This window comes from Stenella coeruleoalba (genome assembly GCF_951394435.1).
Source record: "Stenella coeruleoalba genome assembly, chromosome: 8".
Classification (NCBI taxonomy): Eukaryota; Metazoa; Chordata; class Mammalia; order Artiodactyla; family Delphinidae; genus Stenella; species Stenella coeruleoalba.
The window spans coordinates 4,604,888-4,631,783 of NC_137154.1; the positions used below are offsets into that span (position 1 = coordinate 4,604,888).

General features: G+C 46.6%; 1 protein-coding gene across 3 annotated transcripts in view; it reads left to right on the top strand.

Annotated features, from left to right (window-relative positions):
* Window positions 1–26,628, top strand: part of CPT1A (carnitine palmitoyltransferase 1A) — a 63,613-nt gene extending 36,985 nt beyond the window's left edge. For all 3 annotated transcript variants that reach the window (XM_079928371.1, XM_079928373.1, XM_079928372.1), the window contains 7 exons: window positions 3,888–4,004; window positions 6,254–6,418; window positions 19,171–19,305; window positions 20,810–20,962; window positions 21,915–22,028; window positions 22,273–22,365; window positions 24,447–26,628. In XM_079928371.1, coding sequence (XP_079784497.1) covers window positions 3,888–4,004; window positions 6,254–6,418; window positions 19,171–19,305; window positions 20,810–20,962; window positions 21,915–22,028; window positions 22,273–22,365; window positions 24,447–24,533 — 864 coding nt within the window. In that variant the 3' untranslated portion in view covers window positions 24,534–26,628. The remainder of the gene's footprint in view (window positions 1–3,887; window positions 4,005–6,253; window positions 6,419–19,170; window positions 19,306–20,809; window positions 20,963–21,914; window positions 22,029–22,272; window positions 22,366–24,446) is intronic.
* Window positions 26,629–26,896: the final 268 nt, after the last annotated feature.

Genomic DNA, 26,896 nt, shown 5'->3' on the forward strand with positions numbered 1-26,896 from the left:
GAACAAACTTTTTGGCCAATCCAATAGATAAACAACAAGGATTTACTGTATAACACAGAGAACTACATTCAATATCTTGAAATAACCTATAATCTGAAAATATATACATAAGAGGGAATCATTTTGCTGTACACCTGAAACTGACATAATATTGGAAATCAACTATACTTCAATTAAAAAAAAAAAAACAAGGGACTTCCCTGGTGGTCCAGTGGCTAAGACTCCATGCTCCCAACGCAGGGGGCCCAGATTCGATCCCTGGTCGGGGAACTAGATACCGCATGCCGCAACTAAAGATCCCGCATGCCACAACTAAGACCCACGCAGCCTAAATAAATAAACATTAAAATAAATTGGGTGTCTTTAAAAATAAATAAATAAATACAACAACAACAAAACACAGTGGACTCGACTCAAATTGTGTATCATCCCCTTTGACCAGACTTGAGGTGACTTTGTTGAACAGAGAAGCCCCTTTGAGAGTCACAGTGAACACAGTATTTCTGCAATCTTCATGTTGCCGCCGCCCTAATAAATGGAGTGGAACACAGTGACTCACTGTCACTGCCCATGTGGGAGACACACGCCCGTGACCGTGACCGCAGGCCGATCGCCTCACTGTCCCGCCCAGGCCGTAGAGCCCGGGTCTTGTCCCTGAAATCAGATCGTGTAGTGCACTTGTGATGACATCCACAGGGGAGCTCCTGCTGGGTCTTTCCCACTTTACTTGACTGTCTTCCCTGTGGTTAGGGTCTCAGCAAAACCTAACCTGCCGTTCCTTCAGCCAGGGGAGGTTTTCTATGTGGGAAAACCTTTAAAAAGGGGAAAAAAATGCTCCAGTCTAAGACAACAGCAGCGTGGTCCTAAGACATTTATCCATGATAAGAACAACCGGGTATCCGTAAGGCTCATCACCACCCTGGTCTTTGCTTCTGCCGACAAAGGCTTAGAGACCCTTTCAGCTGCAAATCAAGCAAAGATCAGCCCCCCTTCGGCACCACTGGACACCACAACAAGACCGTTTAAGTCTGTTGGCACAGGATAATGATCTAGGTCTGTTACACCCTGTTCCAAGGACTCTCCCAGTAATAAGTGCATAAGAGCTGTTTCTTGGTAAACGGGAAAAGACTCTGAATCCTAGGCAGTCTGGACTACGTAGGGTACATTTACCAAACAGAGAAATCTACTGGCTGCTGACAAGGCCAGGCTTATTTTTTCAGTACTCTGGATAAGATAAGGTAAAGGGATTTAGTCGCAGACCAGGGTGACCAGTTGGAAGTGGCAGTGTTTAACTGTTAACTGCCCAGTAGACAGAATGGCCTGTGACTCCAGGGGTCAGACAGGAGCCCAGTTGCTCCCCGCACGGATGGGAACTGACCCACTGTCTTGTCGTGGAGGCCCACGCCAGAGCCAGTTAAGGGGCCATTACAAGGACGCCAGCCATGCCAGCTAAAAACAAATCTGGTCCAGGCTGAATCCTGTTGGCTGTCGGTGTGTTCCTGATGTGTAATTGTGTTGGACTCTTTAGGGGCTCTGACACAGTGCAGACACAGATAGGCTGGGCTCCCTCACCTGCCCAGCTCTGCAGGATGCCGGCCGCACATGCATGTGGCCCCGCTCCACGCTCCCTCATCCTGGAACCCCCCTGCCCCCCTCACCATTTGACAGTATCACCATCTGACCTTGGGTTGTTTTTTTAAATTTTTAAAAAATATTGTAAATTTTATTATTTATTTTGGCTGCGCCGGGTCTTAGTTGCAGCACGTGGGAACTTCCTTGCAGCATATGGACTTCTTAGTTGCGGCATGCATGCGGGATGTAGTTCCCCCACCAGGGATCAAACCGGGGCCCCCTGCATTGGGAGCACCCACTGGACCACCAGGGAAGTCCCTTGAGTTGTTTTTTGTTTGTTTGTTTTGCTTCCCCCACTGGAATGTAAGCTCCCCCAGTGCAGAGATTCCTTTTTTAAAATACTTTTGTTTCTGTTTTATTGGATGTAATTCCCATACCATGAAATTCACCCTCTTAAAGCAAACAGTTCAGTGGCTTTTGTACATTACGAGGTGGTTGTCTATCCATTGCCACTAATTCCAGGACGTTTTTATCACCCCCCTGAGGAAACTCCCCACCCTCAGCCTCTTGCCGCAGCCCTGGGTAACCACTAAGCTCCTTTCTGTCTCTGTCAGTTTGACTGTTCTGGCCATTTCATAGAAACGGAAACACACAGTACGCAGCCTTGTGTGTCTGGCTAATGTTTTCAAGGTTCATCTACATTGTACTGTTAACGGTATTTCATTCCTTTTTATGGCTGAATAGTGTTCCTTCGTATGATTAGACCACATGTTGTTAATTCATCACTCAGTGGACATCTGGATTTGTTCCACTTTTTTTTTTTTTTGCGGTACACAGGCCTCTCACTGTTGTGGCCTCTCCCGCTGCGGAGCACAGGCTCCGGACGCGCAGGCTCAGCGGCCATGGCTCACGGGCCCAGCCGCTCCGCGGCATGTGGGATCTTCCCGGACCGGGGCACAAACCCGTGTCCCCTGCATCGGCAGGCGGGCTCTCAGCCACTGTGCCACCAGGGAAGCCCTTTTTGACTACTATAAATAATGCTTCTGTGGACATTAGCATACAAGTTTTATGTGAACATATGTTTTCTTTTTCTTTTCTTTCTTTTTTTTTTTTTTTTTTGCCGCACTGCGTGGCTTGTGGGATCTTAGTTCCCTGGCCAGGGATTGAACCCAGGCCCTCAGCAGTGAGAGCGCAGAGTCCTAACCACTGGACTGCCAGGGAATTCCCTATTTTCATTTCTTTTGAGTACATACCTAGGAGCCAAATTGCTAGGCCATGGCCACCTTTAACCTTTTGTAGAAGGGCAGACATTCTTGTCTGTTTTGTTCACTGTCCTATCACGGGTGCTCAGAAGCATTGCTGACCCATAGTGGGTGCTCTGTAGATACCGTTGAATAAGCTGACTTAGGTTTACCTGCCAGTGAACAGGAAACATCCACACCTGGGCCCACATCCTGGCTCCCTGAGGAGTGTGAACTGGGACAGACTCTTCACCCCTCTGAGGCTGCTTTCTCATTTATACAAGCAGGAATGATAGTTAGTACTTTACAGGCTAGTGTAAATATCCAGTGGGGTAGCACCCGGAGGGCACTAGCGCACAGCCTGGGACCTCGAAGCAGGCTCTGAGCTGCTTTCTGTGCGTCAGACGCTCTGCTCACATCCTGGCTGTGCTCTTTACCTGTCCAAACGCTGTTGAACCTCTCCAGGTCCATTTTTCTTGCCCCTGAAATGGAGGTAAGAATATCTCATTAGGTGGCTGTGCAGAGGATGTCAGATGCACAGCAGACTGTAAGCAAGTAGTTATGGTTAAGTCTTTTTTTTTTAAATAAATTTATTTATTTATGTATTTTTTAAATTTTTGGCTGGCATTGGGTCTTCATTGCTGCGCGCAAGCTTTTCTCTAGTTGTGGCGAGAGTGGGGGCTACTCTTCATTGCGGTGCGCAGGCTTCTCATTGTGGTGGGTTCTCTTGTTGCGGAGCACAGTCTCTAGGAGTGCAGGCTTCAGTGGTTGTGGCACATGGGCTCAGTAGTTGTGGTGTGTGGGCTCTAGAGCGCAGGCTCAGTAGTGGTGCATGGGCTTAGTTGCTCCACCGTGTGTGGGATCTTCCCGGACCAGGGCTCGAACCCGTGTCCCCTGCATTGGCAGGCGGATTCTTAACCACTGCGCCACCAGGGAAGCCCTATGGTTAAGTCTTGATGTTATCTCTAGAAAGAACGCGGGTTTGTCTACTTTGGGAGGTCAGATAACTTTTGTGTAACGCTATTAGCTGTGATGAGCTCTGACTTCACAGATGTATCTTTTTATTTTCGACAGTACGTACTGGCCACGGACAGCTTCCAGCTGGGTTATGCAGAGGATGGACACTGTAAAGGGGACACCAACTCAAACATCCCATACCCCACCCGGCTACAGTGGGACATCCCGCAGGAAGTAAGTCCCAGTGATCAGGCACTTGTTAATTATGTTGGGTGGGAAATGAGTTTAAACTGTAACAGTCGACTTTTCCAGCTGTCCTTCCTAAGTGTTCACGAGGTCAGTTGAAGACCCCCGAGATGGAAATCTGTCTGCCTGGGGGTTTCTTACTGGGACCTCAGAGTTGCTACAGCTCCAGTTGCCTGGGAAGCCCCAGTAAATATTTCTTCTTTCATTTAAAGCATTTGGCTAAGATTGTCAGTGAAAATTCCAGCTCAAACTTAGCTAGACATCACAATGAAAAAGTGAAAACCAAAATCACTTGCTTTGGAGTTGGAATACTCTAAATCACTAATTTGTCATTTTTGTTCCTCTAAGTGTTCTCCAATGCAGTTCGCTCAGTGGAAGCCATTTCCGGAAGGAATTTAAGGGTTGGAAATACCAAATCCTAGCTTACCCAAGCCAAGCAGGAATTCCTGGGGCCTGTGAAGTGTTTTTCTTTTTTTTTCTTTTTTTGGCCGTGCCGTGCAGCATGCGGGATCTTGATTCCCCAACCAGGGATTGAACCCACACCCCCTGCAGTGGGAGCACGGAGTCTTAACCACCAGACTGCCAGGGAAGCCCCAAGAAGTCATTTTTTTTTTTTTTTTTTTTTTGTGGTACGCGGGCCTCTCACTGTTGTGGCCTCTCCCGTTGCGGAGCACAGGCTCCGGACGCGCAGGCTCAGCGGCCATGGCTCACGGGCCCAGCCGCTCCGTGCCATGTGGGATCTTCCCGGACCGGGGCACGAACCCGTGTCCCCTGCATTGGCAGGCAGACTCTCAACCACTGCACCACCAGGGAAGCCCCCAAGAAGTCATTTTGATGTGGAAAATATTGCATCTAGTCCTGCAGTCTTGCCCATCTGCACTTTTTTGTCCAGTCTGCCTTCCTGGGGCTGATGTGTGTTCCTCAGAGAGATGTAACCTCTGCTGAAGTGTGTGGTTGAGGGTCCTTTTAGCTAACCAAGTCACTTACCGTTTATTAAAAAAAATTTTTTTTGATGGACTTTATTATTTAAAGCAGTTTCAGGTTCACAGCAAAGTTGAGTGGAAGGTTCAGAGAGTCCCCACGCTCTCGCTGCCCTCAAACATCACAACCTCCCCTGCGACCAAAGTCCCCTGCCACTTGGTGCGTCCGTAACAGTCGAAGAAGCTGCACTGACAAGTCAGTATCACTAGAGTCCGTAGTTCACGTCAAGGCTCACTATTTTTTTTCCCTCTGTCCGTGCCGTGTGGCTTGCAGGATGTCAGTTCCTTGACCAGGGATTGAACCCAGGCCCTGGCAGTGAGAGCCCAGAATCCTAGCCACTAGGCCACCAGGAAACTCCCCAGGGTTCACTTTTGGTGTTGTGCATCTGTGGTGTGGACAAAGGTGTACTGGGGGTCATCATAGTATCATACAGAGCAGTGTCACTGCCCTAAAAAACCTTTCCTCTGTCTATTCATCCCTCTCTCCTGCCTCACTCCCAGCAACCAGCGGTCTTTTCACTGTCTCCATCATTTTGCCTTTCCCCGAATTTCATAACTGGAATCGTACAGTCTGCACCCCTTTCAGATCGGCTTCTTTCACTTGGTGGTAATCATTTAAGATTCCTCCATGTGACTTCACGGTTGAGGGCTCATTCCCATTGTACGACTCGACCACAGTCCCTTTCCTTTTTACTTTATTTTTCTAATTTTTTGGCCACACCGCATGGCGTGCAGGATCTTTTTTTTTTATATTTATTTATTTGGCTGCGCTGGGTCTTAGTTGCGGCACATGGGATCTTTGTTGAGGCATGCAGGATCTTAGTTCCCCAGCATGGCTCGAACCCATGCCGCCTGCAGTGAAAGTGCGGAGTCTTAACCACTGGACCACCAGGGAAGTCCCAGTCCATTTCCTTTTTAAAACTAGTTCCTCAATGGCCAGCATATAACAAGAGTGGATCTCACGAAACAGAACCTGTGACACTTTGAAATGCCCTTTGGGGTCCCACTGGGAACCAGGAGTTCCTCCTGCTTGGGCCACCCCACTGCTCTTCAAGGGCAGGGGGGGTTGCCATGTTGCTAACTCATTGCAGCTCTTAAGTTAGAAAGGTTGGGGAAAACCGAGAAGAAAAAGCGATGTGTGTATTTCCAAGCGGCAAGTCTGTCAGCTGTGCTGAAAGCCAGCTTGCTCTTTTCTTCAGAGTATGTGTCAGTATTTTCCCTCCCATTAAGTGAAAGCTTTTCTCCTTTTTTCCCAAGTGTCAGGAAGTCATAGAGACTTCCCTGAGCAGCGCGAACCTCCTGGCCAGCGACGTGGATTTCTGTTCTTTTCTGTTCAGTGCTTTCGGTAAAGGGCTGATCAAGAAATGCAGAACCAGCCCGGACGCCTTCGTGCAGCTGTCCCTCCAGCTGGCTCATTACAAGGTGAGGAGACCCCAAGCTGGGGTTTTCATCCTGAGGGCTGCTGGGGTTTTCATCCTGAGGGCTGCTGGGGTTTTCATCCTGAGGGCTGCTGGGGTTTTCATCCTGAGGGCTTCTGGGGTCCCTAAGTGCAGGTCCAAGGCCGTTTGCCCAGCGGATAGGGAGGACCCATCATGGGAGCAGGTCGTGCCTGTCATGGTGTGGGGGCTCCTCCCACAGACAGATGGGACAAGCATCCAGCAGAAGCGCCTGGAGCAGTGGCGGTTTCCTGTATTGCGCAGGAGTAGAGGGAGAGTGTGGGGGATGGTAGCCAAGTGAGCTCTCATTGCTCCACAAAGTGGGAAATAAACCTTTAGGCTCCCAGTCCTAGGGTTTGGTAAAGCAGAACTACTTAGGGCAAATGACTGGGTGTCTCTGACCTTTGACACCCTCTTTCATAAAAGTGGATATGCCAGGCCCTGGGAGGTGCTCTGGGATAGATGGGGTCCCTGTAGGATCAGAAGCTCGTGGTGTTTCCACTGCCTCTCTGGGCCTCTGGGCACATTCTGGCTTGCACGTGACGGTCCCATCAGAGACATAGCCCAGGCCCCAGGAGGACCTTAGTGGGATTCTTTTCTGTTGGAGGGAGCGTTCCACCCTGAGAGGGCACCCCTAGTTTCCAGGGCTGGCAGAAATCCTAGTGGCATTGGCTCAAGATATGCCCTGGTTTTCTGTTGTTGTTGTTTGTTTGTTTTTAATGTTTTTTGTTTTCATTTTTGTTTTTTCTTTGGCCATGCCAAGCAGCAGGCAGGATCTTAGTTCCCTGACCAGGGATCGAACCCATTTTGTTTTTTCTTTAAGAATTTTTTTTTGATGGGGAACATTTTTAAAGTCCTTATTGAACTTGTTACAATATACTGCTTTTGTTTTATGTATTGGTTTTTTGGCCACGAGGCATGTGGGATCTTAGCTCCCTGACCAGGGAACGAACCTGTACACCCTGCATTGCAAGGCAAAGTCCTAACCACTGGACCGCCAGGGAAGTCCCAAGATGTGCCCTGTTTTTAACAGAGAACTTTCGTTTTAAAGCTTGAGTGCTGTGCCCAGATGCAGTGCAGCATCCCTGGATACCGGTTCTGCCCTTGTGAGTTTTGCTTTGTGCCAGGCACTGGTCTCAGCGCTCTCACAGTCCCCTCACTAGGGAGGAGCTATTGTTCGCCCATTTTACAGGTGAGAAAACAGAGGTTCAGAGAGTTGAGGTGACCTGCCAAGGTGACACTGGAGTCGGATGGATCCAGGGGGTGGCCTGTAGGTTCGATTCCTCTATAACTCAGGTCAGGAAGATAAACAGATGCAGAAGAGCACAAGAGGCAATGTTAGTATCAGGTAAACGACAACTGATGGGCCACAGTTGTACCTAAAATTAACTGTAATACAGTTCTTAATAAAGATGGTCATGATCGAGTCCCTCCCATCAGGGAAACTTGCACAAGCCTCTTAGATAGCCTAATCCACCAGAAGGCAGACAGCAGAAGCAAGAAGAACTATAGTCCTGCAGCCTGTGGAACAAAAACCACATTCACAGAAAGATAGACAAGATGAAAAGGCAGAGGACTATGTACCAGATGAAGGAACAAGATAACACCCCAGAAAAACAACTAAATGAAGTGGAGATAGGCAACCTTCCAGAAAAAGAATTCAGAATAATGATAGCGAAGATGATCCAGGACCTCGGAAAAAGAATGGAGGCAAAGATCGAGAAGATGCAAGAAATGTTTAACAAAGACCTAGAAGAATTAAAGAACAAACAAACAGAGACAAACAATACAATAACTGAAATGAAAAATACACTAGAAGGAATCAATAGCAGAAACTGAGGCAGAAGAACGGATAAGTGACCTGGAAGACAGAATGGTGGAATTCACTGCTGTGGAACAGAATAAAGAAAAAAAATGAAAAGACATGAAGACAGCCTAAGACACCTCTGGGACAACATTAAACGCAACAACATTCACATCATAGGGGTCCCAGAAGGAAAAGAGAGAGAGAAAGGACCCAAGAAAATATTGGAAGAGATTATAGTCGAAAACTCCCCTAACATGAGAAAGGAAATAGCCACCCAAGTCCAGGAAGCGCAGAGAGTCCCATACAGGATAAACCCAAGGAGAAACATGCCAAGACACATAGTAATCAAACTGGCAAAAATTAAACACAAAGAAAAATTATTGAAAGCAGCAAGGGAAAAACGACAAATAACATACAAGGGAACTCCCATAAATTAACAGCTGATTTCTCAACAAACTCTACAAGTCAGAAGGGAGTGGCAAGACATATTGAAAGTGATGAAAGGGAAGAACCTACAACCAAGATTACTCTACCCAGCAAGGCTCTTATTCATATTCGATGAAGAAATCAAAAGCTTTACAGACAAGCAAAAGCTAAGAGAATTCAGCACCGCCAAACCAGCTCTACAACGAACGCTAAAGGAACTTCTCTAAGTGGGAAACACAAGAGAAGAAAAGAACCTACAAAAACAAACCCAGAACAATTAAGAAAATGGTAATAGGAACATACATATTGATAATTACCTTAAACATGAATGGATTAAATGTTCCAACCAAAAGACACAGGCTCACTGAATGGATACAAAAACAAGACCCATATATGTGCTGTCTACAAGAAGATCCACTTCAGACCTAGGGACACATACGGACTGAGAGTGAGGGGATGGAAAAAGATATTCCATGCAAATGGAAATCAAAAGAAAGCTGGAGTAGCAATACTCATATCAGACAAAACAGACTTTAAAATAAAAAATGTTACAAGAGAAGGAAGGACACTACATAATGATCAAGGGATCAATCCAAGAAGATATAACAATTGTAAATATATATGCACCCAACATAGGAGCACCTGAATACATAAGGCAACTGTTAACAGCTCTAAAAGAGGAAATCGACAGTAACATATTAATAGTGGGGGACTTTAACACCTCACTTACACCAATGAACAGATCATCCAAACAGAAAATTAATAAGGAAGCAGAAGCTTTTTAATTTAATTTTATTTTTTTTTTCTGTACGCGGGCCTCTCACTGTTCTGGCCTCTCCCGTTGCGGAGCACAGGCCCCAGATGCGCAGGCTCAGCGGCCATGGCTCACGGGCCTAGCCACTCCGTGGCATGTGGGATCTTACCGGACCAGGGCACGAACCCGTGTCCCCCCCTACATCAGCAGGCGGACTCTCAACCACTGTGCCACCAGGGAAGCCCCGAAACACAAGCTTCAAATGACACAATAGACCAGATAGATTTAATTGATATTTATAGGACGTTCCATCCAAAAACATCAGATTACACTTTCTTCTCAAGTGCGCACAGAACATTCCCCAGGATAGATCACAGCTTGTGTCACAAATCAAACCTCAGTAAATTTAAGAAAATTGAAATCATATCAAGCATCTTTTCTGACCACAACACTATGAGATTAGAAATCAATTACAGGGAAAAAAGGTAAAAAAACACAAAACACATCAAGGCTAAACACTGCTGTACTAAATAACTAAGAGATCACTGAAGAAATCAAGAGGAAATAAAAAAATACCTCGAGACAAATGACAATGAAAACACGATGATCCAAAGCCTATGGGATGCAGTAAAAGCAGTTCTAAGAGGGAAGTTTATAGCAATACAATCCTACCTCAGGAAACAACAAACACCTCAAATAAACAATCTAACCTTACACCTAAAAGACCTAGAGAAAGAAGAACAAACAAAACCCAAAGTTAGTAGAAGGAAAGAAATCATAAAGATCAGAGCAGAAATAAATGAAATAGAAACAAAGAAAACAATAGCAAAGATCAGTAAACCTAAAAGCTGGTTCTTTGAGAAGATAAACAAAATTGATAAGCCATTAGCCAGACTCATCAAGAAAAAGAGGGAGAGGACTCAAATCATTGAAATTAGAAATGAAAAAGGAGAAGTTACAACAGACACCACAGAAATACAAAGCATCATAAGACACTACTACAAGCAACTCTATGCCAATAAAATGGACAACCTGGAAGAAATGGACAAATTCTTAGAAAAGTATAACCTTCTAATACTGAACCAGGAAGAAATAGAAAATATGAACGGACCAATCACAAGTAATGAAGTTGAAACTGTGATTAAAAGTCTTCCAACAAACCATAATTCAAAAAGTCATGTACCACAATATTTATTGCATCTCTGTTTACAATAGCCAGGACATGGAAGCAACCTAAGTGTCCATCGACAGATGAATGGATAAAGAAGATGTGGCACATATATACAATGGAATATTACTCAGCCATAAAAAGAAACGAAATTGAGTTATTTGTAGTGAGGTGGATGGACCTAGAGTCTGTCATACAGAGTGAAGTAAGTCAGAAAGAGTAAAACAAATACCGTGTGCTAACACATATATATAGAATCTAAGAAAAAAAAAGTCATGAAGAACCTAGGGGCAAGACAGGAATAAAGACAGACCTACTAGAGAATGGACTTGAGGATATGGGGAGGGGGAAGGGTAAGCTGGGACAAAGTGAGAGAGTGGCAAGGACATACATACACTACCAAATGTAAAATAGATAGCTAGTGGGAAGCAGCCGCATAGCACAGGGAGATCAGCTCGGTGCTTTGTGGGTTAGGGAGGGTGGGAGATGCAAGAGGGAAGAGATATGGGGATATATGTATATGTATAACTGATTCACTTTGTTATGAAGTGGAAACTAACACACTATTGTAAAGCAAGTATACTCCAATAAAAATGTTAAAAAAAAAATCTTCCAACAAACGAAGGTCCAGGACCAGATGGCTTCACAGGTGAGTTCTATCAGACATTTAGAGAAGAGCTAACATCCATCCTTCTCAAACTCTTCCAAAAAATTGCAGAAGAAGGAACACTCCAAACTCATTCTATGAGGGCACCATCACCCTGATACCAAAACCGGACAAAGATACCACAAAAAAAGAAAATTACAGACCAATATCACTGATGAATATAGATGCACAAATCCTCAACAAAGTACTAGCAAGCAGAATCCACCAACACATTAAAAGGATCATACACCACGATCAAGTGGGATTTATCCCAGGGATGCAAGGATTCTTCAATATATGCAAATCAATCAATGTGATACACCATATTAACAAATTGAAGGAGAAAAACTATATGATCATCTCAATAGATTCAGAAAAAGCTTTTGACAAAATTCAACACCCACTTACAATAAAATCTCTCCAGAAAGTGGTCATAGAGGGAACCTACCTCGACATAATAAAGGCTATATATGACAAACCCACAGCAAACATCGTTCTCAATGGTGAAAAACTGAAAGCATTTCCTCTAAGATCAGGAACAAGACAAGGATGTCCACACTCACCACTATTATTCAACATAGTTTTGGAAGTCCTAGCCACGGCAATCAGAGAAGAAAAAGAAATAAAAGGAATACAAATTGGAAAAGAAGAAGTAAAACTCACTGTTTGCAGATGACATAATACTATACATAGAGAATCCTAAAGATGCCACCAGAAAACTACTAGAGCTAATCAATGAATTTGGTGAAGTTGCAGGATACAAAATTAACGCACAGAAATCTCTTGCATTCCCATACACTAATGATGAAAAATCTGAAAGAAAAATTAAGGAAACACTCCCATTTACCACTGCAACAAAAAGAATAAAATACCTAGGAATAAAACTACTTAGGGAGACAAAAGACCTGTATGCAGAAAACTATAAGACACTGATGAAAGAAATTAAAGATGATACCAACAGATGGAGAGATATACCATGTTCTTGGATTGGAAGAACGATTATTGTGAAAATGACTATACTACCCAAAGCAATCTACAGATTCAATGCAATCCCTGTCAAATTACCAATGGCGTTTTTTACAGAACTAGAACAAAGAATCTTAAAATTTTTATGGAGACACAAAAGATCCTGAACAGCCAAAGCGGTCTTGAGGGAAAAAAATGGAGTTGGAGGAATCAGGCTCCCTGACTTCAGACTATACTACAAAGCTACAGTAATCAAGACGATATGGTACTGGCACAAAAACGGGAATATAGATCAATGGAACAGGATAGAAAGCCCAAAGATAAACCCACGCACCTATGGTCAACTAATCTATGACAAAGGAGGCAAGGATATGCAATGGAGAGAAGACAGTCTTTTCAGTAAGTGGTGCTGGGAAAACTGGACAGCTACATGTAAAAGAATGAAATTAGAACATCCTAACACCATACACAGAAATAAATCCAAAATGGATTAGAGACCTAAATGTAAGACTGGACACTATAAAACTCTTAGAGGAAAACATAGGAAGAACACTCTTTGACATAAATCACAGCAAGATCTTTTTTGATGCACCTCCTAGAGTAATGGAAATAAAAACAAAAATAAACAAATGGGACCTAATGAAACCTAAAAGTTTTTGCACAGCAAAGGAAACTACAAACAAGACGAAAATACAACCCTCAGAATGGGAGAAAATATTTGCAAACAGATCAACGGACAAAGGGTTAATCTCCAAAATATATAAACAGCTCATGCAGCTCAATATTAAAAAAAACAATCAACCCAATCCAAAAATGGACAGAAGACCTAAATAGACATTTCTCTAAAGAAGACATACAGATGGCCAAGAGGTACATGAAAAGCTGCTCAACATCACTAATTATTAGAGAAATGCAAATCAAAACTACAATGAGGTATCACCTCACACTGGTTAGAATGGGCATCATCAGAAAATCTACAAACAGCACATGCTGGAGAGGGTGTGGAGAAAAGAGAACCCTCTTGCACTGTTAGTGGTAATGTAAATTGATATAGCCACTATGGAGAACAGTATGGAGGTTCCTTAAAAAACTAAAAATAGAATTACCATATGATCCAGCAATTGCACTACTGGGCATATACCCAGAGAAAACCATAATTCAAAAAGACACATGCACCCCAGTGTTCATTACAGCACTATTTACAATAGCCAGGACATGGAAGCAACCTAAATGCCCATCAACAGATGAATGGATAAAGAAGAAGTGGTACATATATACAATGGAATATTACTCAGCCAGAAAAAGGAACGAAACTGGGTCATTTGTAGGGGCCTGGGTGGATCTAGAGACCGTCATACAGAGTGAAGTAAGTTAGAAGGAGCAAAACAAATATCGTATATTAATGCATATATGTGGAACCTAGAAAAATGGTACAGATGAACCGGTTTGCAGGGCAGAAATAGAGACACAGATGTAGAGAACAAACGTATGGACACCAAGGTGGGAAAGCGGCGAGTGTGGTAGTGGTGTGATGAATTGGGAGATTGGGATTGACATATATACACTAATATGTATAAAATGGATAACTGATAAGAACCTGCTGTATAAATAAAATTCAAAAAAACAAAAAAAAAAAGATGGTCGTGATGATGATGACGCTTTCTTTTCCCAAGTATCACATTCCCTGAAATGAATGCGCCCCAGGCGGTTGGAGAGAAGCACAGTCATTGTAGGGGACTTGAGCTTTGTCTGACAGATGAAGTGAATAGAAGATATAATGGGATTGAGGTCCTGGATCTTAGATTTAATTATCTTGATTTTTAAAAATTGATAAGCAAATGGCACGTAAGTCTGCAGCGTTAGGAACTGAGGAGGTGGTGACCCTTCAGATACAGAGACGATTTTAATCAGAGGATCCCAGGTTCCATAGCAACACGTTTGAAAATCTCGAGGAAATGAGGATTTTCTGCAGGAACACAAATGCGTAAAGTGGGCCCCAGACAAGGTAGACAGTCTGAGAAGGTCGGTGTGCGTGGATGACAGACAGGTAGTTGGAGAGCTGCCCACCCGCCAGTGTGAACCGGCAGGCAGCAGCTTCGCGGCTTTGAAGAGCGGGCAGCTCCAGAGGCTTCAGGAAGGAAGGAAGCTGCCTGATGGCCTCCCAGGACTAGCCTCACTCTGGTCGTGACAGTGACCTGCACGGAGCCTGCCCAGTGCCGGGCTGAGTGCTGGCAGCAGCCGGTTAACCCTCATAGCAACCCCGAGGAGGGTACTTTCTCATCTCCGCTTTTATACTCGAGGAGGTGGGGTATCCTGCCTGCAATCTGTAGCTCGTTTGTGGCAAAGCTGAGGTTGGATCCAAGCAAGCTAGTCCTCAGCCGCTGTGATACAGCTTTTCAGCTGATGGTTGCACGAATAAAGGAAGCCATGGGTCAATTTTGCTCACAAGTGCAGATGCAAAAAATCTGAGTATAAGAAGAGCGAATAGCATCTACCAGTACAGGGAAGATACAATCACCAGCAATAGTTGATCCCAGCGGCAGGAGGACGGTTTGGTATTAGTAAATCCGACAGTAGATTAAATCATATTACTAGATCAGAGAAGAAGCCAGTCATTGTGGCAGTTGCTAAGAAGGCATTCAAAATGTAGCATCCTGTCTCGATAACTCTTAGTATGGGGGCTGTTTCCTTAACACAGTAAATCCCATCCTGCATCAGCCACCAGCGTATTCCTCAAAGGTAAAGCGTGGAGGCGACCCCATTAAAACAAGAAGGATGAGGAGGCCCCAGGAGGCTGTTCCCAGACAGCTTTCCGTGAAGTACAGCGAGTGCAGCCGACAGGCTCATGGGGCAGGAGGAATATTCGCTCATCTGCTCAGAAGATGGAGCGGGCGGAAAAGCTTTTACGGTTAAGAAGCGTGTTCAGGAAGGAGGGCCGGTGCAGAATTATGCAAAGATCAGCATCTTCCTCGTAGAGCCACAATAGCCAAGCAGGAAACATCGTAGGAAAATGTGATGCAAACTGGAAACAAAAATCTGGGACCCCAGGTGTTTCTTTCTTTCTTTGTTCCTTCATGCAGGCAGGCGTGCTGTGCCACGCGGCTTGTGGGATCTGAGTTCCCCGACCAGGGATCGAACCTGGGCCCTAGGCAGTGAAAGCGTGGAGTCCTAACCAGTGCACTGCCCAGGCGTCTGTTTATAAAGCAGACGGGACCTTTGGGAAGGAAGGCCCAGAGCTGTCGAGAAGCGATGGACTCTCAGAAAGGGAGAGAAGGCTGTGATTTTGGATAGAAAGACTTGTCACCGTGGAGATGGATGTTCCTGGTTCACGTGTGCAGTGTGAACATAGTAAGAGGTCTGGAGGTGATTGTAGGAAAGGAGCTGACGGCTTTACCTTCAAGTTCATCTGGAGGGCTAACGTTTATATGAAGCTTATAGTGATTAATATGGTATAGTTTTGGTGCCAGAATAGTTCTGTGAAATCATATAGCGATTCATTTAACATTGATGGGAAGGAATGACTTGAGTCATCAGTGGAGTTGGAAAAACGGGCTAGATGGTTCCACTTCGGGAAAATAAACCGCCCAATAGAAAAACATGGAGTCAGAGCAGAAATTGGTGGTTCACAAGAGAAGAAAAATAGCAACAAACAGTCAGTGAATGTACAGCAAGAGTTTAATCTTACCAGGAATCTAATAAGCGCAGCTTAAATAAGACTGAGTTTTTGCCTGTGCAGTTTGCAAAGAGCTTTTCTACATTCTGTGTTTGGAAGGGTGGCCTGAGAAAGGGGTGTTCGAACTCAGCAGTGGGAATGGTCATCTGTGGGGCGCACACAGCCTGAAGAATCACTGGGAAGGCACACCTGTTTACCCAGCAAATTCTACTCTGAGAATTGTATTCAGTGAAAGGACAGGTTGACAAAGATGAGTTTAAGCTTGCCCCTCTGTAAAAATTTGAAGCAATCTAAAAGGTTCTCAAAGTGAAATTTGTTAGACTGTGGCATTTTTATACATGGAGTATTATGTAACTATTAAGTGATTTCTATGGTGTATTCTGGGAAAAAACTTAGTCATAAAACAAGATGTTATTCATTGTTTACAAGGGATCTGCAAACTCTGGCCCACAGGCCACAGGAGCCCTTCAGCTAGTTCACATGGCCCTTGAGTGGAGAATGGTCTTACTTTCTTTGTTGTTTTTTTGGCTGCGTTGGGTCTTCGTTGCTGTGTGCGGGCTTTCTCTAGTTGGGGAGAGTGGGGGCTACTCTTCGTTGCGGTGAGCGGGCTTCTCATTGCGGTGGCTTCTCTTGTTGCGGAGCACGGCCTCTAGGCCTGCAGGCGTCAGTAGTTGTGGCACGCGGGCTCAGTAGTTGTGGCTCGTGGGCTCTAGGCGCGTGGGCTTCAGTAGTTATGGCGCACAGGCTTAGTTGCTCCGTGGCATGTGGGATCTTCCTGGACCAGGGCTCGAACCCGTGTCCCTGCATTGGCTGGCGGGATTCTTAACCACTGCGCCACCAGGGAAGTCCCTGGTCTTACAGTTTTAATAGTTGAAAAAAATTAAGACTGTTTTGTGATAGGTGAAAATCAAATGAAATGTCAGAGAGCAGAGATCAAGTTTATTGGCACGTGGTCATACCCACTTTTTGGCGTATTGTCCACGGTTGTTTGTGAGCTACGGTGGCAGAGCTGAAAAGTTGCAGCAGAGACCACCTGGCCCACCAGGACGATGATATTTACCACCTGCATTTTACAGAAAACGCTTCCTGACTCTCACTTTATTCTATGCAAAGTCTGGAAAGGAGAGAGGGGAAAATACTGGCAGGCAGCGCTCTGAAGATTGATCTTCATTTTCTTATATTTTTCTATGTTTTAATTTTTGCATAAGCATGTATTACAGTGACTCTTAAATCAAGTTACTCTTTCAAAGTTAAGGATTATTTGTTTTTTGGTTTTTTTTTTGCGGTACGCGGGCCTCTCACCGTCACGGCCCCTCCCGTTGCGGAGCACAGGCTCCGGACGCGCAGGCTCAGCGGCCACGGCTCACGGGCCCAGCCGCTCCACGGCATGTGAGATCTTCCCGGACCGGGGCACGAACCTGTGTCCCCTGCATCGGCAGGCGGACTCTCAACCACTGCGCCACCAGGGAAGCCCAAGATGGCCATATTTTAAAATTGTGGATATAATGCATGATTGCGCTGACCACTTATACAGTTGAAGTTTGATGTTGGAAAGCTGACTTCAAATAAATCATTGCATCATCTATCCCAAGTTAACCTGTATTAAATGACTAAAATACTACATTTATACTTCTTCCTTGTCCCCTCCTTCCCTCCGTGCTCCCCATGATGAGCCCCTTGGAAAGCACCCCCATAGTAAGCTCCCCTCCTGTAGGGAGTTCTCCCAAAGGCATATTTGGTAAATGACCTGGGACCCCCTGCTGACCGTAGGCCAGAATGAGGAGTTAGAACCTCTCGGACCCCATCCAAGGGAAATTTAATAACCGGTGTATTAAAGGACAAGTGTTGTGAGCTGGTAGGTCTTTGTGCTGGGTGCTGGGGGCCACCAGAGGCTGGGATGGCACTCAGACCCCATGGCCAGCTGGCTTCATCCCTGTACATGCAGGATGGTGGGAACAGCCAATGTTAAGTCAACCCTACCGGCCTTGGGGGTCGGGGGAAGAGCCCTGCAAGGCTACTCACGGGTCTGGCTCACACACCGGAGGTTCAGCCTTGCCCGCTCCTGAATTAACAGTATCGGCCTATTGCAGGGTGTCCCCTGTCACCCTGGGGCCACCAGGACCCAAATGCCCAGAGGGGTGTCATCTGGTCAGGAATCATCTGGGTCTACAAACTGCCGCTCAGCACTTTTCCCGTCCATGTGGGGGAACTTGGTTGTCTTCGAGCAGGTGGTTTGCAGATGGTTTCCTCCCATGGCACGGGTGCTGGGCTGCCCCGAGCTCCCGTGGACCTGACCCAGCTCTCATGCGTCACCTGCTGTGCCATCCGCATATCACCTGCAGGGTCCCAGCCCCAGGCGCCTCTAGCCCTTTCCGTCATCCCGTCTCCTCTCTGCTCCTTGACACCAGCGTCCCTGGACCCCATCAGGGCCTCCACCCTGCCCTTTCCTCTGCCCATCTTGCCTCCCTCTTTTTCTCTCTGGACTTGGATTCCACAGCCTGTCACCATCACCCCGACCTCGGCCCTGGGGCCCCAAGCACAGCAGACCCATCCCCAGCGCGGTCCAGGTGTCTGCCTGCTTTGGTCCTGCACGGCCGGAGAAAACCCCCAAATCGCTGGCTCATCTTCCTTAATTCATGAGCCCTGACTCTGATGGCCCCAGACCACCACTCTCTGTGCCCTTAGAGCCTGTTTCACACCTGCTTTCTGACTCCGGTGCCGTCTCCCCATCCTCACTCTGAGTAGATGAACTTATTTCACTGAGAAAACATGAACATTCTAAAGAGACCTCCCGTCTGCCTCCCACCGCCTCTGCCAGCTCCCACACAGCTGTTCCCTCCTGCTTTCTCTCCCTCCTGTCTACCGGGGGGGGGGGGCAGGGGGCTGTGCGCTGCAGGCGCTGGCCACCCACCCACTTCCCGCTCCCTGGAGGAGGACGTTCCCAACCGGTCCCCTCTCCTGAAGTTAAATAATTTCCTACTCTTGCATGCCGATCTCCCGGTCCTGTCCTGTATCCCTCCGTAGTCACGTCTGCACTCCGGCAGGTGTGTGAAACTCAGGAAATCGGGTCATGGCCCCAGCTGCATTTGGAAACAGAAACCTGGACCGCCCCCTTCCTTTGCAAAGCTAGTGACGTTTCCACCTGCCTGCTGCATAAGCCCGAGTAAAAATTGACGATGACTATAAACTGCAGCTGACGGTGAAGTGTGTTTTTCCCGGCTGATCTTAAGCGATGCCTTCTCATGCTTTAGTTTGTCAACATGCCCTGCCTTGTGTTAAAATATTTTTCCTTTCCCAGGACATGGGCAAATTTTCCCTCACCTACGAGGCCTCCATGACCCGGCTCTTCCGAGAGGGCAGGACGGAGACCGTGCGTTCCTGCACCACTGAGTCGTGCAACTTTGTGCTGGCCATGGTGGACCCCACGCAGACGGTAGGTGCTGCCCGGCCGGGAGCGGGACAGTGCTTTTCACAGAACAGCCCCTGAGGTTGACACGCAGCCTTCCCTGATTAAATCCCGTGCATACTTTCTCCAGCAGGTCTGTATCCAGCATCTCCTTTCCTTCACCCCTCTCGAAGGGACAGAAAATATTAAAAGGTGACTGTCGGGGTCTTCCCCGGTGGTCCAGTGGTTAGGACTCCGCGCTTCCACTGCAGGGGGTGTGGGTTCAACCCATGGTCGGGGAGCTAAGATCCTGCATGCCTCGTGGAGTGGCAAAAAAAAAAAAATTTAAAAAAAGAAAAAAGGAAACCGTCAGGACAGACACAAAGGTTCATGTTTGCATCAAGCTTCTGTCCTTCTGTAACTCCTATAAATCAGATTATACTTCCTAAGAGTCTTCAAATCAGAGCAGTACACAGCCAGTGAATAAAGGAGTGGCAGGGAGATGCTGCAAGACAGTGCAGGTAGTCGGTGTCTGGGTGGGAAAACTGACTATCACAGGAGCCTTCTGCTCGGGGTTCCTGAAGCCCGCTGCCCGTGCTGAAGCTCCTTGAGCAGGCTTGGGGCTCCAGGTTTTCTGTACGTCGCCTTTGACGATCCTAGCGGTGGCCCATGACGTATCATCAGTTCATTTTTGTAGGTAAAGGAACAGAGACTTAGATGGATTCAGCAAACTGCTGGGCCGCACACCTGGTTAGGGGCTGAGGTCCATCCACAGCCAGTTCTGCCTGACCCGGAGGGCAGGTGCCTGCTGACCCCCGAGGAGACATGGCCCAGGGCTCTTGCTCTGCCCTGGAGGAACCTCCGTTCTGGAAAGGCTTTCGATTCTGTGGGAAGAGCTCAGGAGGTCTTGTGACGGATTGCTCTGATCTGTCACTAGCTGCCTTCAGAATCAGCCTTGAGGACCGGTTCTGGAGTGGGTGGGCCAGAGCCCGGATGGGCCTCCACATCCCACGGAAGGGTGCCGTGTCACCTCGTTCTGTGATTGACTGAACAGGGCCCAGACGAGCTGAAGCAGGCTTTTCGGGTCCAACCTGAAGGCCCCGGAAGCGCTGTTTTAGTAGAGCTTCCAGACCACTTTGGAGGGTTATTTATGACCCGCAGGAACATCACAGCCCGCTGAGAGGGACAGACCGTCATTTCCACCTGATGAGGCTTGGAGGCTGGCGCTTTCCTACCTGCTTGGTGGTCTCATTTGTATAAAAGGTGGAATGATTGATGCCCAGTGGGCTGCACACAGGACCCCGAAACTGCCTCTCCAACAACTTGTCCCCCTGCAGCCTCCACGCCGCCCCGTTTGCAGCGTATCTGCGGAAGGGGCAGTCGGCCAGTGGGGTTTCTGGTCAGGTCGCCTTGGCAACCACCCAGAGACACCCCACACACACACCCGCACCACCACCAGTGACGTGCTTTCTCAGCACCCCGTCGGACCGCTGGATCCTGGAGCTTAGCCCATGACGCACGACTTGAAAGTCCCCGTCTTTTGTTATTTTAGGTTGAACAGAGGCTCAAGTTATTCAAGATTGCGTCCAAGAAGCATCAGCACCTGTGCCACCTGGCGATGACCGGCTCCGGGATCGACCGCCATCTCTTCTGCCTCTACGTGGTGTCCAAATACCTCGCTGTCGACTCCCCTTTCCTGAAGGAGGTGAGTCACTTCTGGGGCAGCCCACTCAGCTTTCTTGGCTAAACCAAAACTTCGTAGATCAGTAGCACAGCTTTGCCAGTCGGAACTGGCCTCACAGGTGAGTCTTGGGGCTCAACTGTCCTCACCATGGAAAATTGGAGCCGCATTTCTTCATCCCCTGGGATGCCATGGCTTGTACTAAAATAATTAGCAGGGGATGAGCTCTGAGTGTTGTTTTTCTTTTTTTTCGGCCGTGCCACGCAGCATGTGAGCTCTTAGTTCCCCAACCAGGGATCGAACCCAAGCCCTCTGCAGTGGAAGTGTGAAGTCTTAACCACTGGACTGCCAGGGAAGTCCCAATAAAATTTAATTTTTAATAATGGCTGTGTTTGGGCTTCCCTGGTGGCGCAGTGGTTGATAGTCCGCCTGCCGACGCAGGGGACGCGGGTTCGTGACCCGGTCCGGGAGGATCCCACATGCCGCGGAGCGGCTGGGCCCATGAGCCATGGCCGCTGAGCCTGCTCGTCCGGAGCCTGTGCTCCGCAGCGGGAGGGGCCGTGACGGTGAGAGGCCCGCGTACCGCAAAAAAAGTAATAATAAAAAAATAATGGCTGTTTAACAAGCAGCTTGGAAAGTTCCGGAAATCTGGCAGCCATCTTAGGGGAGCTGGTACCAGTCAGCTCCAGCACACCACTGCCCCCGTTCCAAATCTTACGTATCTGCCACCTTCCCTGCCTTAAGACCCCATCAGCCGGTGTTGGCCCCTCCAGTCCGGGTGTCCTCACCTGCTCCATCCCTCTCTGCAGACCTCCTGCCCCGAGCCGGCGAGGCCTTCAGGGACATAGGCCTCTGGTGTCTGAAACAGTGTGAACACCGAGCAAGCCCTTTCTTGTCTTCCACCCGGGCTCCTCGGGGCCAGAAGAGAATGGAATTGGGAAGTGTCGTTGGAACATTTCCTTGTTTTACTCCACAGGTGCTATCTGAGCCTTGGAGATTGTCCACCAGCCAGACCCCTCAGCAGCAGGTGGAACTGTTCAATTTGGAAAGGAATCCGGAGTACGTGTCAAGCGGAGGCGGCTTTGGACCGGTAAGCGGCCAGGCGTCTGCAGATACTGATGGCAGTCTCACAGTGAAAATGTCAGAAATCCCCTTTGCCCATGGCCGCGTTGCCCAGGGTTCTACTGATGGATTGGCCGTGCCCCGCGGCATGCAGGATCTTAGTTCCCCGGCCGGGGATGGAACCCGTGCCCCCTGCAGTGGAAGCGCGGGGTCTCAACCCTTGGACCGCCGGGAAGTCCCCCACGGATCCATTTAAACCTTCTTTTCCGCAGGTTGCTGACGACGGCTACGGGGTGTCGTACATTCTCGTGGGTGAGAAGCTCATCAGTTTCCACATTTCTTCCAAGTTCTCCTGCCCTGAGACAGTGAGTACGAAACAAAAGTTCTCTTTTCTAAAGTTGGGGTTTTTCACTGTTTTCTTTTGAGCACATCCTTGATTTGACAGAAAATTTCAATTCAGTTATGTACTCTTGCTTGGTTGGGACATTTTCAAAACAAGGATTTTGAAAGTCTCTTAATAGTTTTAAAGGGATCGATCTTATTTGGTTGAAAGTGTGTATCTTTGCTGGTCACAGTGGTTTTAGATTGTAACGTTGGAGTGCTTCTGCAGCTTCCAGACTCTCTGCAACATTGGAGGGTGGATTAAGATTCGTGTGCACACGCTAAGAAAGACATATACACATTGAAGCAGGGGTCTGCAGGGTTCTCTGTGAATGGAACCCGCGACCACCTTCCTGGCATGGCACATTTAATCCTTGTTTATATTCTCTCCTTTCCACATGGTACATAGCCTGACAGGCAATGCCAGGCTCACCTTTAACAGAGAAGATTGGAATTCACTTGCGTATTGTGTTTTATGTAACGTATTGACATTAGGGGAAGCCGTAGATTAGGGGAAACCACACCCACACAGAATGTAAATTGGTGCAGCCACTATGGAAAACAGTATGGAGGTTCCTTAAGAAACTAAAAATAGAGCTACCATATTACCCTGCAATCCCCCTCCTGGGCATATATCCAAAGAAAACTCTTCATTCAAAAAGATAACATGCACCCCAATGTTCATAGCAGCACTATTTACAATAGCTAAGACGTGGAAGCAACCTGAATGTCCATCAAGAGATGAATGGATAAAGGAGATGTAGTGTGTGTGTGTGTGTGTGTGTGTGTGTGTGTGTGTGTGTGTGTGTGTGTGTGTACGTGTACACACACAGTGGAATATTACTCTGCCATAAAAAAGAATGAAGTAATGCCATTTGCAGCAACATGGTTGGACCTAGGGATTATCATACTAAGTGAAGTAAGTCAGACAGAGAAAGATAAATATCACATGCAATCACTTAGATGTAGAATCTTAAAAAATGATAAAAATGAACTTATTTACAAAACGGAAATAGAGTCACAGACATAGAAAACAAACTTATGGTTACCAAAGGGAAAAGGGGGTGGGGAGGGATAAATTAGGAGTTTGGGATTAGCAGATACACATTACTATATATAAAGTAGATGGTCAATAAGGACCTACTGTATAGCACAAGGAACTCTACTCAATATTCTGTAATAACATGTATGGGAAAAGAATATGAAAAAGAATGGATATATGTATAACTGATTCACTTTGCTGTATATCTGAAACTAACACAACATTGTAAATCAACTATAATATAAAATAAAAATTAAATTAAAAAAACAAACTATCAGAGTTATTTCACTGCAAAAGATAAAGTGTTGGAAGCTAATGGAAACTTCAGCAGGTGTGTGACAATTAGCTGAGGCATGGAAACGATGTTTGCTCCATACAATAAGTTATATGACAAGAATAAGACAAGTACTGTTCAAACTACTCTTTTTTTTTTTTTTTTTTTTTTGCTGTACGCGGGCCTCTCACTGCTGCGGCCTCTCCCGTTGCGGAGCACAAGCTCCGGACGCGCAGGCTCAGCGGCCATGGCTCATGGGCCCAGCCGCTCCGCGGCATGTGGGATCTTCCTGGACCGGGGCACGAACCCGTGTCCCCTGCATCGACAGGCGGACTCTCTACCACTGCACCACCAGGGAAGCCCCAAACTACTCTTAATAAGTTGTTTTTACAAAGAAATAAAGCACCTTAGTTTTCAAAAACAAAACAAAACAAATATACACTACTATATATAAAATAGGTAAGGAACCAAGTCATACTGTACAGCACAGGGAACTACATGCAGTGTCTTGTAATAACCTATCATGGAAAAGAAAAAAAACACACACTCACACAAACATGTTTGCTATCTTTTTTAACCCTTAATATCTCTCCAGACGCTATAACTTAATGATTAAGCGACTAAGTCAAAGCTTAGAGAATTGGTAAAAAGGAATGTTAGTTCTTCGAGTCAGATTACAAGTGAAAAGCCTTGAAATGTGAGAATTTCCACGTTGTAACCTGTTTCTGTTTTTTGTTTTTAAATGAAAGGATTCTCATCGCTTCGGGAAGAACCTGAAACAAGCAATGATTGACATCGTGAGTTTGTTCGGGCTCAGCTCCAATTCCAAAAAGTAAATCCCTTAGCGCTGCCGGGAAGGAAAATGAGCTCTTCGGATGAAAAACCAAATGAAAAGTAGCTGTGAATCCTGATTGTAGTTCAGGATGAAAATTTGCTCTAAAAGACTCAGACGTTTCCTTTCCTTCGAGGGTTTGGTGTTTTTGCTTTTCTAGATGGCAGGCTCCACCCCATGAAGTATAACCCTACTCCTTCCAAGCAGGTCCTAACCTGGGGGACATTGGATAAAGTCCCCCCTAAGGTCTTCCCATCGCCTTGTGTTTCTTAAGGGGTGAAACTGTCGTTGAGCGATTTATGGAATGAGTGGGGCTGTGGCTTCATACGCGTTGGAAACGACCGACCCGGCACGCTTCTTCGGCGGCCACTGGACACTTGGTACTTACGGGCATTTAATTTTATCAGAGCGATGTAAACATTTGTTTCCTTCCGGGAGAAAAGCATTGTTTAAGCTGCAGATGTTAGCAGTTAATAGCCAACGCACATGCAATGCACTAACCAAGAAAAGTTGTGCTTTTGGAACCCATTCTGTCCCTGTGGTAACTCTGTCACTGTCTAGTTTGGTCGTCTGCATTTGCCTCCATGTTTGAAGCATGTAGTATGTCTCATCTTTAGTTTTCCTGACCTTGCAAGTCTTCAAAACCCAGTGCCTTAAAAACGGGAGGCCCTAAATGTAAGGGAGACTGCACGAGAGATTTATTTTGTAAAGTCTTTAGGTGGAATTGTGGGTGTCTTACTCCTTCTCAACTTACTGGGTGGATAACCCTATGTAGGCATTTTACTGTGGTGTCCCTGTATCCCAGAAGGACCAGTTCCCTTACGAGGGCAGCTGTGCTGCATTCCCCCATCAGACTGCCTTCCTTATGCTTCCTCCTTAAGCTGCAAAAGAAGACGTGGGCATGCCTCAGAAATGGGGAGCGAGGGATGTGGTGGTCGAAGATTATGTGTCTGGAGTACTCACCGAAAAAGCAAACATCCTAGGTACCTCAGGATTCCTGCTTACCCAAACTGGCGACATTTGCCACTGAGGAAGGAACAAAACTTGAGAAAAGCAAACCTCAGGGCAGTCAGAGTTGGGCATCCCAGCTGGTGGGAGAGGAGACCCGCTCCCGTTTCCAGGGAGACGGAGGGAGATGGGTTATCGGTGACCTCCTAGAATGTCGCAGGTGACAGGTGCTGGGTTTAACACAGCCTACCCTTCGGATGGGAGTGCCTTGATCGAGTGACCAAAAAGCGATGAGGCGCTGAATCGTCTTCAGTATTTTAAAAGAACGGATCATGGAATGAAATAATACCCACTGCCTCTGGGCTGTAATGACAAGCTTAGCTGTCCGTCTGTTAAAATCATGTATTTATTTTTCTGACCACTATGTTCTGGTGGGGCTCGCCTCTCTAAGAGTTCTGAACTCCACTGATGCGGGGACGAGGCCGAACCCTCGGAGCCGGAGGAAGGCGCTTGCTGCAGAGCACGTGCATATTTTATCCCTGTACATGTTGTGATGTAAAAACCCCACCTAAATGGGCCAAAGACTTTTTTTTTTCTTTTAAAAGCAAGCAGAAATGAGAACAGACAAAAAAAGCAAAAAGGGATATCTAACCACCACAGCAACAAAAGGCCCTGTTCATCTGTGTTATGTAGTCAAGGAGGCGTGAGGGGTACAGCCCCTCTGCCTCAGCGAGGCGTAGCTTCCAGTCGAAGCCAGGGCCACTGAAATCATACACTGTTGACCACTGAGCAGTCTGTATTATGATTCACGGGTGAATTCGTGTTAGCAGACGTGTTAGCACTCAGACTTATTTGGGCTTGTCTCTCAGGTTTTAAGTGTTTCCAATGTAATCACTGCTAATCCGTGCAGTTATCAATGCAATTTTATATTCCCTAAAAGGAGGAAGAGTGGGTTTTTACTGTACATGTTGAAAGCAGGAGGTAGGAGTGTGATGTATTTAATTGAATTTGGAGTAAGCCATAGTCTTCACGGAGCTGTGGTCTGAATTTGTGATCTTGAATTGGCCATTGCATGTAAATACAATATGCTTTTTTGGATAAATCTTAGAAATGCAGTATGAATGTTATCATTAATAAAACCATTAATCCCAGTCTACCACAGTATTGCTTTCTGTCTCTTTTGTTATACTGATAAGGAGGCTATAGGTCAAGTTCCAGGCTCAGGCACTTGGGACAAAGGTGACCGACAAGATATGCAGAAAAGGCCTCGGGTTGGGCAGAGTGGGCATCGCTCGATTCACACACCTGACAGAGAAGGGTGGCTGCTAAGAAGGGCTGTGGATTTTGCTGTGTTCATTTGTGCATCCTCACCCTTGCCCCGGGGCTTAGAACAGTGCCTGACATAATAGGTGCTCAATA